The sequence below is a fragment of the Aulostomus chinensis genome, chromosome 19, assembly GCF_037954235.1.
Source record: "Aulostomus chinensis isolate RoL2024-O1b breed Wild chromosome 19, RoL_Achi_v1.0, whole genome shotgun sequence".
Classification (NCBI taxonomy): domain Eukaryota; kingdom Metazoa; phylum Chordata; class Actinopteri; order Syngnathiformes; family Aulostomidae; genus Aulostomus; species Aulostomus chinensis.
In genome coordinates this window covers 981,763-991,380 of record NC_141338.1, presented here as the reverse complement: position 1 = coordinate 991,380, position 9,618 = coordinate 981,763, and the positions used below count along the sequence as shown (strand labels likewise).

At 51.0% G+C, this 9,618-nt stretch overlaps 1 protein-coding gene across 1 annotated transcript; it reads left to right on the top strand.

The window, feature by feature from the left end:
* Window positions 1-860: 860 nt before the first annotated feature.
* Window positions 861-5,693, top strand: tacr1b (tachykinin receptor 1b). Its single transcript, XM_086186669.1, has 7 exons — window positions 861-1,179; window positions 1,954-2,129; window positions 2,680-2,874; window positions 3,651-3,801; window positions 3,879-4,075; window positions 4,280-4,376; window positions 5,107-5,693. Exons 1-7 carry the CDS (start codon window positions 871-873, stop codon window positions 5,272-5,274), a joined length of 1,293 nt encoding a protein of 430 aa, XP_086042795.1. The 5' UTR covers window positions 861-870; the 3' UTR covers window positions 5,275-5,693.
* The last annotated feature ends 3,925 nt before the right edge of the window (window positions 5,694-9,618 follow it).

Below are 9,618 nucleotides of genomic sequence, written 5' to 3'. Positions count from 1 at the left end.
ATGTCAGCAGTGCGCCTCGCTCGCTCGAGTCTGGAGCTCACGCCGACCTTTGAGGCTCCTTCCATCGTCCGGCGGCTGCAGGTGAGAGGGTGTGGCCTCCTTTTACAGACTCCATTAATTAAAGGGGACAAAATTCAATGAACATTTTCAAGCAGTTTCATCCGTCAATATTCAAACGTTCACCATGCAATCGTTTATCAGCAGACTAAAGTCGACACCAACCATGGCGCAAACATCAAAACACAAACAATCTCAGGAAGAGCCAGCTACCTGGATTAGCTTGAAGCTAACGGAGACTGACGGCTAACAACCAACCTGTTCAGAAATGTCGGCTCACCAACTCTTCGGGTCTCCTTGATCCAGAAGGAGGACCAGGAATCCACGAACACTTGGACTGGAGACCAGAACTCACTAGAAGTCTTCTGATTTTTTTTTGGGCGGGTGTTGTGTTTGTTTACACTGCATTGTCCAAGATATGTAGCAGCATGGGGGGGCCTGTCCTCCAAGACAAGTTTCTCCTACGGGAGATCAAATAAATTCAAGAAAGAAAGAAAGAAAGAAATGATAGGTTTGAAATCACCTTTGGTGCATTCAGTCGCGTGGCGTCCAGGCCGCCCTCACCTGGGCAGGTGTGAGAGCCTCGCGGACGCACAGGAACAAATGAAGCACCTGAACTCTCGCAAGATTACGTAGACATTACATGAACTCATCCCAAAACTGAGTCGCATCTAAGGGTCAAAGCCTGATATCTGACAGCGGCCAGACTGTCATGTGTGTGTGTGCGCGCGCGTGCGTGTGGGAGGGGGAGGGGGAGGGGGAAGGGGGTTGTAACGGAACCTCGCGCGTTTTGGAGCGGTGACTTGGTGCGTAATGTGCCACAGAAGTTCGCTCTGCTCGCCTGTGCGCGCGCTGCCTCGCCCTGGTCCGGTGTCCGGTAACCGGCTCGGTCCTGGGATGGATCCGCTCTTCCTCGACAACGGTTCCGACATCAACGGCACCACCAACGCCTGCGGAAACTGCAGCGACGGCTTCAACCAGTTCGTGCAGCCGGCGTGGCGGATCAGCCTGTGGGCCGCGGCGTACTGCGGCATGGTGGCGGCGTCGGTGTCGGGGAACGTCGCGGTCATCTGGATCATCCTGGCGCACAGGCGGATGAGGACCGTCACCAACTACTTTCTAGTGAGTCTCCGCCTGGAATGAACCTGTAAGAGCGAAGAGATCATTTTAGGTTCTCAAAATGGGGTCTGGGGGCCCCCGGTGGTCACTGAGGGTCCTCCTGGGGTCCTGAGCGAAATGAGGAACTGACAGATTTCAGTTTACTTTCCTGCAGGAGCACAATCTCAGTAATATGCTGGGTTTTTGTTTAAATTTTGTTAAAAATGTGTCCTTTAATGCCAATGACATGTTCCAGCCTCTGGAGTAGGATGTGATGGTCAATGAGATCTAATGAGGGTGGAGCAGTGGTCCTCCCTGTGGCCCCCATCAAGAAGGTTGTGGGTGGAGCCCCGGCTGCAGCACGGGGTCTTTCTGGGTGAGTCTCCATGTTCTCCCTGTTCCTGCTGGGTTCTCTCTGGTACTCCAGCTTCCTCCACAGTCCAAAGACATCAAGAGGGACCAGGTTAATCCAGACTCTAAATTGACCGTAGGCGTGGCTGGGAGAGCCAATGGTTGTCTGTCTCTATGTGTTGGCCCTGCCATGGACTGGTGACCTGTCCAGGGGGAAGGCTGCTGGGATAGGCTCCACCCCCACCACCCTCAACAGGAGAAGAGGGGGAACATGGAGGGAGGGATGAATGGAAGGATGATGGGTGGAGGGCTGATTGATGGATGGGTGATGGGTGGATGGGATCTTACATTTTTTTGATGCTGTGAGAGTCAAACTGCTGGTGAGCAGGAACTTGTGGGCGGAGTCAGTCTTCTCGTCTTTGCATTACTGTTGTGACTCTTCTGCAGGTGAACTTGGCCTTCGCTGAAGCCTCCATGTCGGCGTTCAACACAGTGATTAACTTCGTCTACGCCGTTCACAACGAGTGGTACTTCGGTTCTGTTTACTGTTGCTTCCACAACTTCTTTCCCATTGCCGCCATATTTGCCAGCATTTACTCCATGGCAGCCATCGCGCTGGACAGGTGAGTGGCTCTGCTGGGGGTCAACATGTCCGCTCAAACTCATTTGTTCTTTAGTGCAGGTGTGTAGGGTCTTAAGAGGGTTAGCATGCTAACAGTTGCTAATACTGCTCCCAGAACTGCTTGTAAGGTGTGTTTAGCCTTTCAGGTGTGGGGGCCATGAGCTGGTATCATCCACAACTCCTTTATCTGGCCGTACGCTAAATAACCCACCAACACGCCACTGAAGAAGTTACTGATCCTCCATCTGCATCAAGGAGACCTGGATCACACCAGTCCACCTGGAAAGGTGGTGACCAGACATTTCTGGACAGTTTAGCTGCTGTTAGCTTCAGTCTCTGTTAGCTTCAAGCTAAATCTACGTGGCTGGTCCTTCCTGCATTCTGGAGTCACCAAGAAGTGATGGAGGAGGGAGAAACTTTGACATTCTATTAGACAGAAGTGAAAGAAACGTTTCATTGAAGAGTTACCTCAGTAGCAGCTTAGCAAACGCTAACTTAGCGTGAAGACAGGGAGGAAGAGGCTTCTCACGCCTTGTCGGTGTGTTTGCTAGATACATAGCGATCATCCGGCCGCTGCAGCAGAGGTTGACTTCCACTCAGACCCGCGCCCTGGTTGCCGTCATCTGGATGCTGGCCCTTCTTCTAGCCTTCCCTCAGTATTACTACTCGTCCACAGCGCTGCTACCCGGACGCACCGTTTGCTACATCGACTGGCCGGAATACGCCACCCTGGACTTCAGGAAGATGTAGGTGGAGCCTCACTGGTGGGAGCAGTGCTGCTATTCGGTCTTTGAGGGGACTAATTCAGACTTCAGCTTCTGAAATACTGTCTGACAGACCAGTGAGGAATCATTTAGACCAGGTGACGCCGGCCTGGCTCCAAAAGGTAGAGGACTCCGCCCCAAACACACCGCTGGCTACTGTCCAGGCGGGGAACAAGCCCTCGGTTCCTCTCGGTTCCCTGCTGGACACCAGCCACTTGTGCTGTACTCAAAGTGTACGTTTTCACACCGAAACACTCAGACTACAGTAAAGTAAATGAACAGAGGCGTGACGTCTTTGATCAAGCAGCTCATATCTGAGATAACGTGATTATTCCGTTCTTGCTATATTTGTCGGGTGGTTAATGAGCTTTGTTCCCTGGTCATCCCTAAGTGGCGCATGGCGTTCATTTCCTCCAGGGTTAAATTAGAATAAGAAAAAATAGACCCTGCAGGTGATAAGATGATTCTGTCCACGTCTGGAAATATCTGTGGATCCAAAAGAGGAAATCTGATCAATTTCCTTGTGAGAATTAAAACCGTGTCATCCGCGCTTTGTTCCTCTACGCCATCTTTAATTCACTGACGTCTTGAGGCTCATGAGGAGAAGGAAAAAAGGCGTTCTAACCAGAACTCGGTGACTGCGTTTACTTGCACAGTTTACTACTCAGCTGCTCCTCCTCAAAGTGACGATGTTCTGACTCAGAACTCTGAAAGCTGGTCCGACCTCATTCAGACCCTCGTCCTCTGCCCCGAGACAGATACTACGTCTGTGTGACCCTCCTGATCTACGTCCTGCCCCTCTGTATCATGGGATATGCCTACACAGCCGTGGGCGTGACTCTGTGGGCCAGTGAGATTCCGGGAGACTCGTCGGAACACTACAAAGAGCAGCTTATCGCCAAACGCAAGGTGACGCAAACACAGATGCTCTCAACTCATCTCATTTAAAGTAGTGGCCCTTTAATCCGCCGGCTCTTGTGTGTCAGGTGGTGAAGATGATGATGGTGGTGGTGGCCACGTTTGCCGTGTGCTGGCTGCCGTATCACGTCTACTTCCTGCTGCACCAGTTCTTCCCAGAGCTGTTCGAGCAGCGCTACATCCAGCAGGTCTACCTGGCCGTCATGTGGTTGGCCATGAGCTCCACCATGTACAACCCCATCATCTACTACTGCCTCAACAGCAGGTGGGACCACGGGGGGCTCATCCTGGGGGCCGAGGGCCACTGGGGGTCACAAGCATTGAAAGACCAGAAACCTGACATGTTTGGAGCAGCCATGGAGGGAAATATGTTCATTTTTTAGACCACAAAAAAATACAACTGGTTCTAATTGAGATTTTGATCTTGACTTAATTAAGCTGAGTGACACGTTTGGCTTCGTCTGCTCAGGTTCCGAGCAGGTTTCCAGCAGGTGTTTTGCTGCTGTGCTCCTTCCATCACCAAAGAGGAGCTGGAGATGAAATCACCACGGTACCTGCACACACAGGTGAGTGACTTCAACGGACGCCGGTCCGACCGCGGGGCGTGCTGGAGTTGGTGAACGGGCAGCTACAGGAACAGAGCTGCTCTGGGTTCTCTGAGGCTTCACGCCTGATCACCTGATCCATTCGTGGTTAGAGCTGCTTAAAAGGAACATTCAAACTTTTAAAGTCTGTCTTTGACCCAGAATTGAATTAGCTTAGCACAATGGCTGGTAGTGGGAGGGAAGTGCTAGTATCAGCTAGCTCAGGTCCAGGCTAGTTAGCTTAGCCCAATGACTGGTAGTGGGTGGAAGTGTTAGCATCAGCTAGCTCTGGTCCAGGCTAGTTAGCTTAGCCCAATGACTGGTAGTGGGTGGAAGTGTTAGCATCAGCTAGCTCTGGTCCAGGCTAGTTAGCTTAGCCCAATGACTGGTAGTGGGTGAGAAGTGTCAGCATCAGCTAGCTCTGGTCCAGGCTAGTTAGCTTAGCCCAATGACTGGTAGTGGGTGGGAAGTGTTAGCATCAGCTAGCTCAGGTCCAGGCTAGTTATCTTAGCCCAATGACTGGTAGTGGGTGAGAAGTGTTAGCATCAGCTAGCTCAGGTCCAGGATGCTGGTGTGTCCAGCAGGAATCCTCCTCCTCCTCATGATCAGTAGCAGCAGTCGCTCTTCTCAAAGTAGAGTGATGCTAACACCCCCACAACCATTCACGGTGCTAAGCTAACTAGCGTGAGTCCCTTTAACCATGTGTTTTCAGGTGAGCATCTACCGGGCCAGCCGCATGGAGACGGTCGTCTCCACGACTGTCCACCCTCCACCACAGGAGCAACAGCTGGCGGAGCAGCCGTCCCATCATGGCCACCCTCGTGAGGAGGTGACGTCCAACGGTTCAGGGTCAGAGACATTCAACAATCCATCGAATTGAAGCAAACGCCATTAAGAGCGACAGAGCAGGAAGTTGTGTGGTCCGACGCCTCGTCCAGAACGACAGTGTCACTGCTGTAGAGGTCAAGCTGTTGTTCCGCCATGTTGTTGAGTGACACAGCTGGACGTGTATCACACTAGTGGACGATGGAAGGTGTGAGGAAGCTGCGGCGGCAGCGGCAGCGGACCTCATCACCCAGCATGATTGCAGCGTTGACCCTTGACCCCGACATTCTCGGGCTGGTTTTGGAAAATGTGACCCTCCCCTGCCCTTGGCAACAGAGGGACGTTTAGTGTGTGTGCGTGCGAGTGTGTGTGTGCGATGCTAGCACCTGTTGTTCAGGATTAGCTTCTTGTTTTGATGAAGTGTGTGTCACTGGGCAGCAGCCAGGTCACAGTCCTAAATATAGAGGGGGGGGGGGGGTGCCAAGGGGTGCTGGAGACTCGGGACCGGACGGATCAAGTGCAGTGCTCAGGGACAGAGGCGGTGGGGAGACGATGGAACACGGAACACGTCACGGGCGATGAGAAGATGAGGAACGCCTGGCAGACAGCAGCTGCACTAGAGAACGTTCAGTTTAATGGAACATTTATACACAGAACACGGAACATGTTTCACTGGGGGTCAAAACAATAGCAAGACATAGAATGTGTCCATGTTCCCTCTTCAGTGAACCTGTAGTGATGCCCGCCCAGTGGTGACTGGTCAGCGAAGAAGGGGCAGAGCTACAGCAGCGCTGCAGTTCAGCTGAGAGCTCGACACTTAAAAAGTGTCAACAAAATGTCTCAGGAGTGGCGGCTCTGAAGATCAAAGAAACACCAGATGGAAGATCACAGCGTTCCTTCACCCAATCAGAGTACTTGGCTTTTCAAATACTCAGCAGCGTCTGGAAAGTTACTTCATATTTCCAGTTAGTGGTTACAACTTTCATTTGGAAGTGATTTTACTTGACAACATTACTGTCTGTGTGAAGTAATAAGTGACTGATTGCACTACTACAAAAGAACTGCAGATATACATCGATATATTTATACGCATACTGTATGTGTATGTGTGTGTGTGTTGTGGTAATTAATGTCTAAGGGAGCAATAAAGTATTTCTGCCTGTGAAAACATACAAAATATTAATCAAACTCCATTACCCATGAGTCCTACAAGCTGAGAGGCGCTGATTGGTTGACAGAGTCATGTGATGCAGTGAGAGGTGAGCAGGGTATTTCCAGGGAGAAGAAGACCTCTCCTGTCTGCTGAGGGCTTGAAGCATCAGAGACGTTCCAGGCTGGGTTCTTCAGCCCGGAGCAGCCAAGAATGCAGCAGCATGTGACAGGCAACACAAGGGTCAGTGTTGCTGGGCTGTTGCTTCCACACCTGACATGTTGGTGCGCTCCTCCGAGCTCTGGCACTCACCGACGCCGTCGGGAGCTCACGGGGCCACGTTCTTCCCTCCTGTGGGGCCGACGTCTCCTCTGGTCCCTCCTCATCTCAGATGTAAATGGTAACGTAGCGTGCTTGTGTTTGTGACCATGGTATCAGAGCACAGGTGGTTCACACTCATCCGTGTCATGAAAGTAGTATTTTTACATGTGTAGTATCTTCTGGGTGTTCAAGATATTACATGAACCTGTAAAGAAAAACATCTGGGATCGTTCCGATGTTTGTGGAAGTTTTTCCCTCACAAATATGTATTTATTGCTGATGGTTTCAGCTACAGATACGACATGGAGATCTGTCCTAATGGAAACCACCAGACGCATCAGCAGTCGGAACGCGGTTCCTGCATCGCCACTTTGAGGACAAACACCAACTGATCATGTGGAAATAGAAAGTTGCAGTAGCAGAATTTGGGCCACAAGATGGCAGCAGAGATCCAATCAGCTCCTGATGATCAAAATCACAGTGACTTTAGTAAAAAAAACAAAACTCTTCAAACATAAAAAACCCAACAGACAACATGAAAGGGAAATCAGTTTAAAGTTTGTGCTGCTGTACTTCAACGTGACAGGTGTGCAGGAGTACTACTACTGTGTAGTACTGTTTCTCAGGTGGAGTCGAGGTGCCTCCATCAGGGAAGGAATTCTTCAACAACTCACAAGAACCCTAAACATCACCAGCGGCGTGTTTCAGACAGCCGGTCAGCAGTCGGCTGAGGTCAAAGGTCAAGGCCACTCAGTGAGTTGTGGCCTGTCCTTGATCAGAGGCATCAAAGTCAGAATTCTGGCAGGTCCAACATGCTGAGAATGAGGAACCAAAACCCCTGCCTCAGGGAGGAGGAAGGAGCTCTTGAAGGTGGAGGAAAGCTGCGGTCAGACGGAGAAGACCAGAAGACCTTCACCCCCCTCCTCCACAGAGAAGAGGAGCAGCAGAAGTCTCACGCACGCAAAGACGGGACGCCATACAAACTCCCGAAACGCCAGCGTGGAGACAAGGCAAGGCAACGGGAGTGTTTGTGTGGAGGAGGTTAGGAGGTCGCTTTGAGAACCTTGAAGGTTGAGGACCAGAACGATTTCGTTAAGATTCTCAGCGACGTTCAGGTCTGAAGACGACTTTGTTGTGAAACTCTTAAAAACAAATAAAGTTTTCTGAGTTGATGGTAGCAGACCAACAACTTCCGATGTCCTCGCCATTGTCTCGCCATGGCTAACTGAAGAAGAGGCCAGGCGAAATATGATCAGATGCCATCAAACGGCAGGTGGATCAGGGGTCAGAGGGGACGCCAGTCCTGATGGCTTCTGAGCGTTTCGGAACAACTTCTGTTAACGATGCCAACTGGAACCAGACTTTGATTTACAGCCTTTTCTCCGAAGTGGAAGCTGTTAAGAGGGAAGATAACGAGCACGGAGCAGATAACCAGGTCAAACTCCTCGCCATCAAAATCAGATTAGCTCCATCTGTGAAACCGTGTCAGCCTAGGAGGCGGGGCAACTTTAAATCAATAACTGATAGCACTCGGAAAACGATCAGCACGTGTGATCAGGAATCCATCGATGTGGCGTTACCGTGGAGAGTTGAGCTCCCTCAGTAAAGTTAGTTATGAAGGCAAAAGAGCGAAGCGTCCAAAATTGGCATCATGAGCGTCCGCCACCTGACACATGCTGCGGATGTTCTGGGTTCATTTGTGTGACACAGATAATCAGGACTATCCAGAACACGGTCATCTAAACATATCAGCAGCTGGCCGCCCCCGGGCGACTCCCTCCATCTGGAAGGGACCCTGAACATGGCGGGGAGATGAGGAATTTCATCTCGTGTCCTCTGAACTTTCCGTGCCTCATCCTCACAATTCATCAGTCAGGTCAACAGCTGGTTGCGCCCCCGGGCCCGAGGCTGGGAGGGAACCGTGGTGCCTTCCATTATTCTTTCACAATCGGAAATTAGTAGTGAGAACACTCACGGCGTCAGCGTTGTCCTGATGCGTAGCCGTGTTTAGACCACGTGAAGATCACATCTGTACAGGATGTTCTTGTTCTGTGTTACTGGTAGCTCCGATTGCGACATTACCAGTATGACTGCTTATGGGGGTCGGACGGAAGTTCTGGGGGGCTGACTTAACCTCTCACAGCCAACCTTCTACCTCCGTCATGGACGTCCAGTTAAAGCACCTCTGAGTGTCCAGCCGGGTTCTGGTGTCTGACGAATTCCTTCATCGTACAAAGTTCCTCTAAAGAGGTGAAGCTGGACTTCAGATATCAGCAGGTTCAGTTCTACATCTGATCCACTAGTAACACCAGACTGGTGGATGGTGGAGGTTCAGTTCTACATCTGATCCACCAGTAACACCAGACCGGTGGATGGTGGAGGTTCAGTTCTACATCAGATCCACCAGTAAACACCAGACTGGTGGAGGTTCAGTTCTACATCAGATCCACCAGTAAACACCAGACCGGTGGATGGTGGAGGTTCAGTTCTACATCAGATCCACCAGTAAACACCAGACCGGTGGATGTTGGAGGTTCAGTTCTACATCAGATCCACCAGTAAACACCAGACTGGTGGATGTTGGAGGTTCAGTTCTACATCAGATCCACCAGTAAACACCAGACCGGTGGATGTTGGAGGTTCAGTTCTACATCAGATCCACCAGTAAACACCAGACCGGTGGATGTTGGAGGTTCAGTTCTACATCAGATCCACCAGTAACACCAGACCGGTGGATGTTGGAGGTTCAGTTCTACATCAGATCCACCAGGAACACCAGACCGGTGGATGGTGGAGGTTCAGTTCTACATCAGATCCACCAGTAAACACCAGACTGGTGGATGTTGGAAGTTCAGTTCTACATCAGATCCACCAGTAAACACCAGACCGGTGGATGTTGGAGGTTCAGTTCTACATCAGATCCACCAG

Coding starts and splice junctions, on each gene's coding strand:
- tacr1b (XM_086186669.1), top strand. CDS start 871: ATGTGCCACAGAAGTTCGCTCTGCTCGCCTGTGCGCGCGCTGCCTCGC. Junction 1,180..1,953: donor CCGTCACCAACTACTTTCTA/GTGAGTCTCCGC, acceptor ACTCTTCTGCAG/GTGAACTTGGCCTTCGCTGA. Junction 2,875..3,650: donor ACCCTGGACTTCAGGAAGAT/GTAGGTGGAGCC, acceptor GCCCCGAGACAG/ATACTACGTCTGTGTGACCC.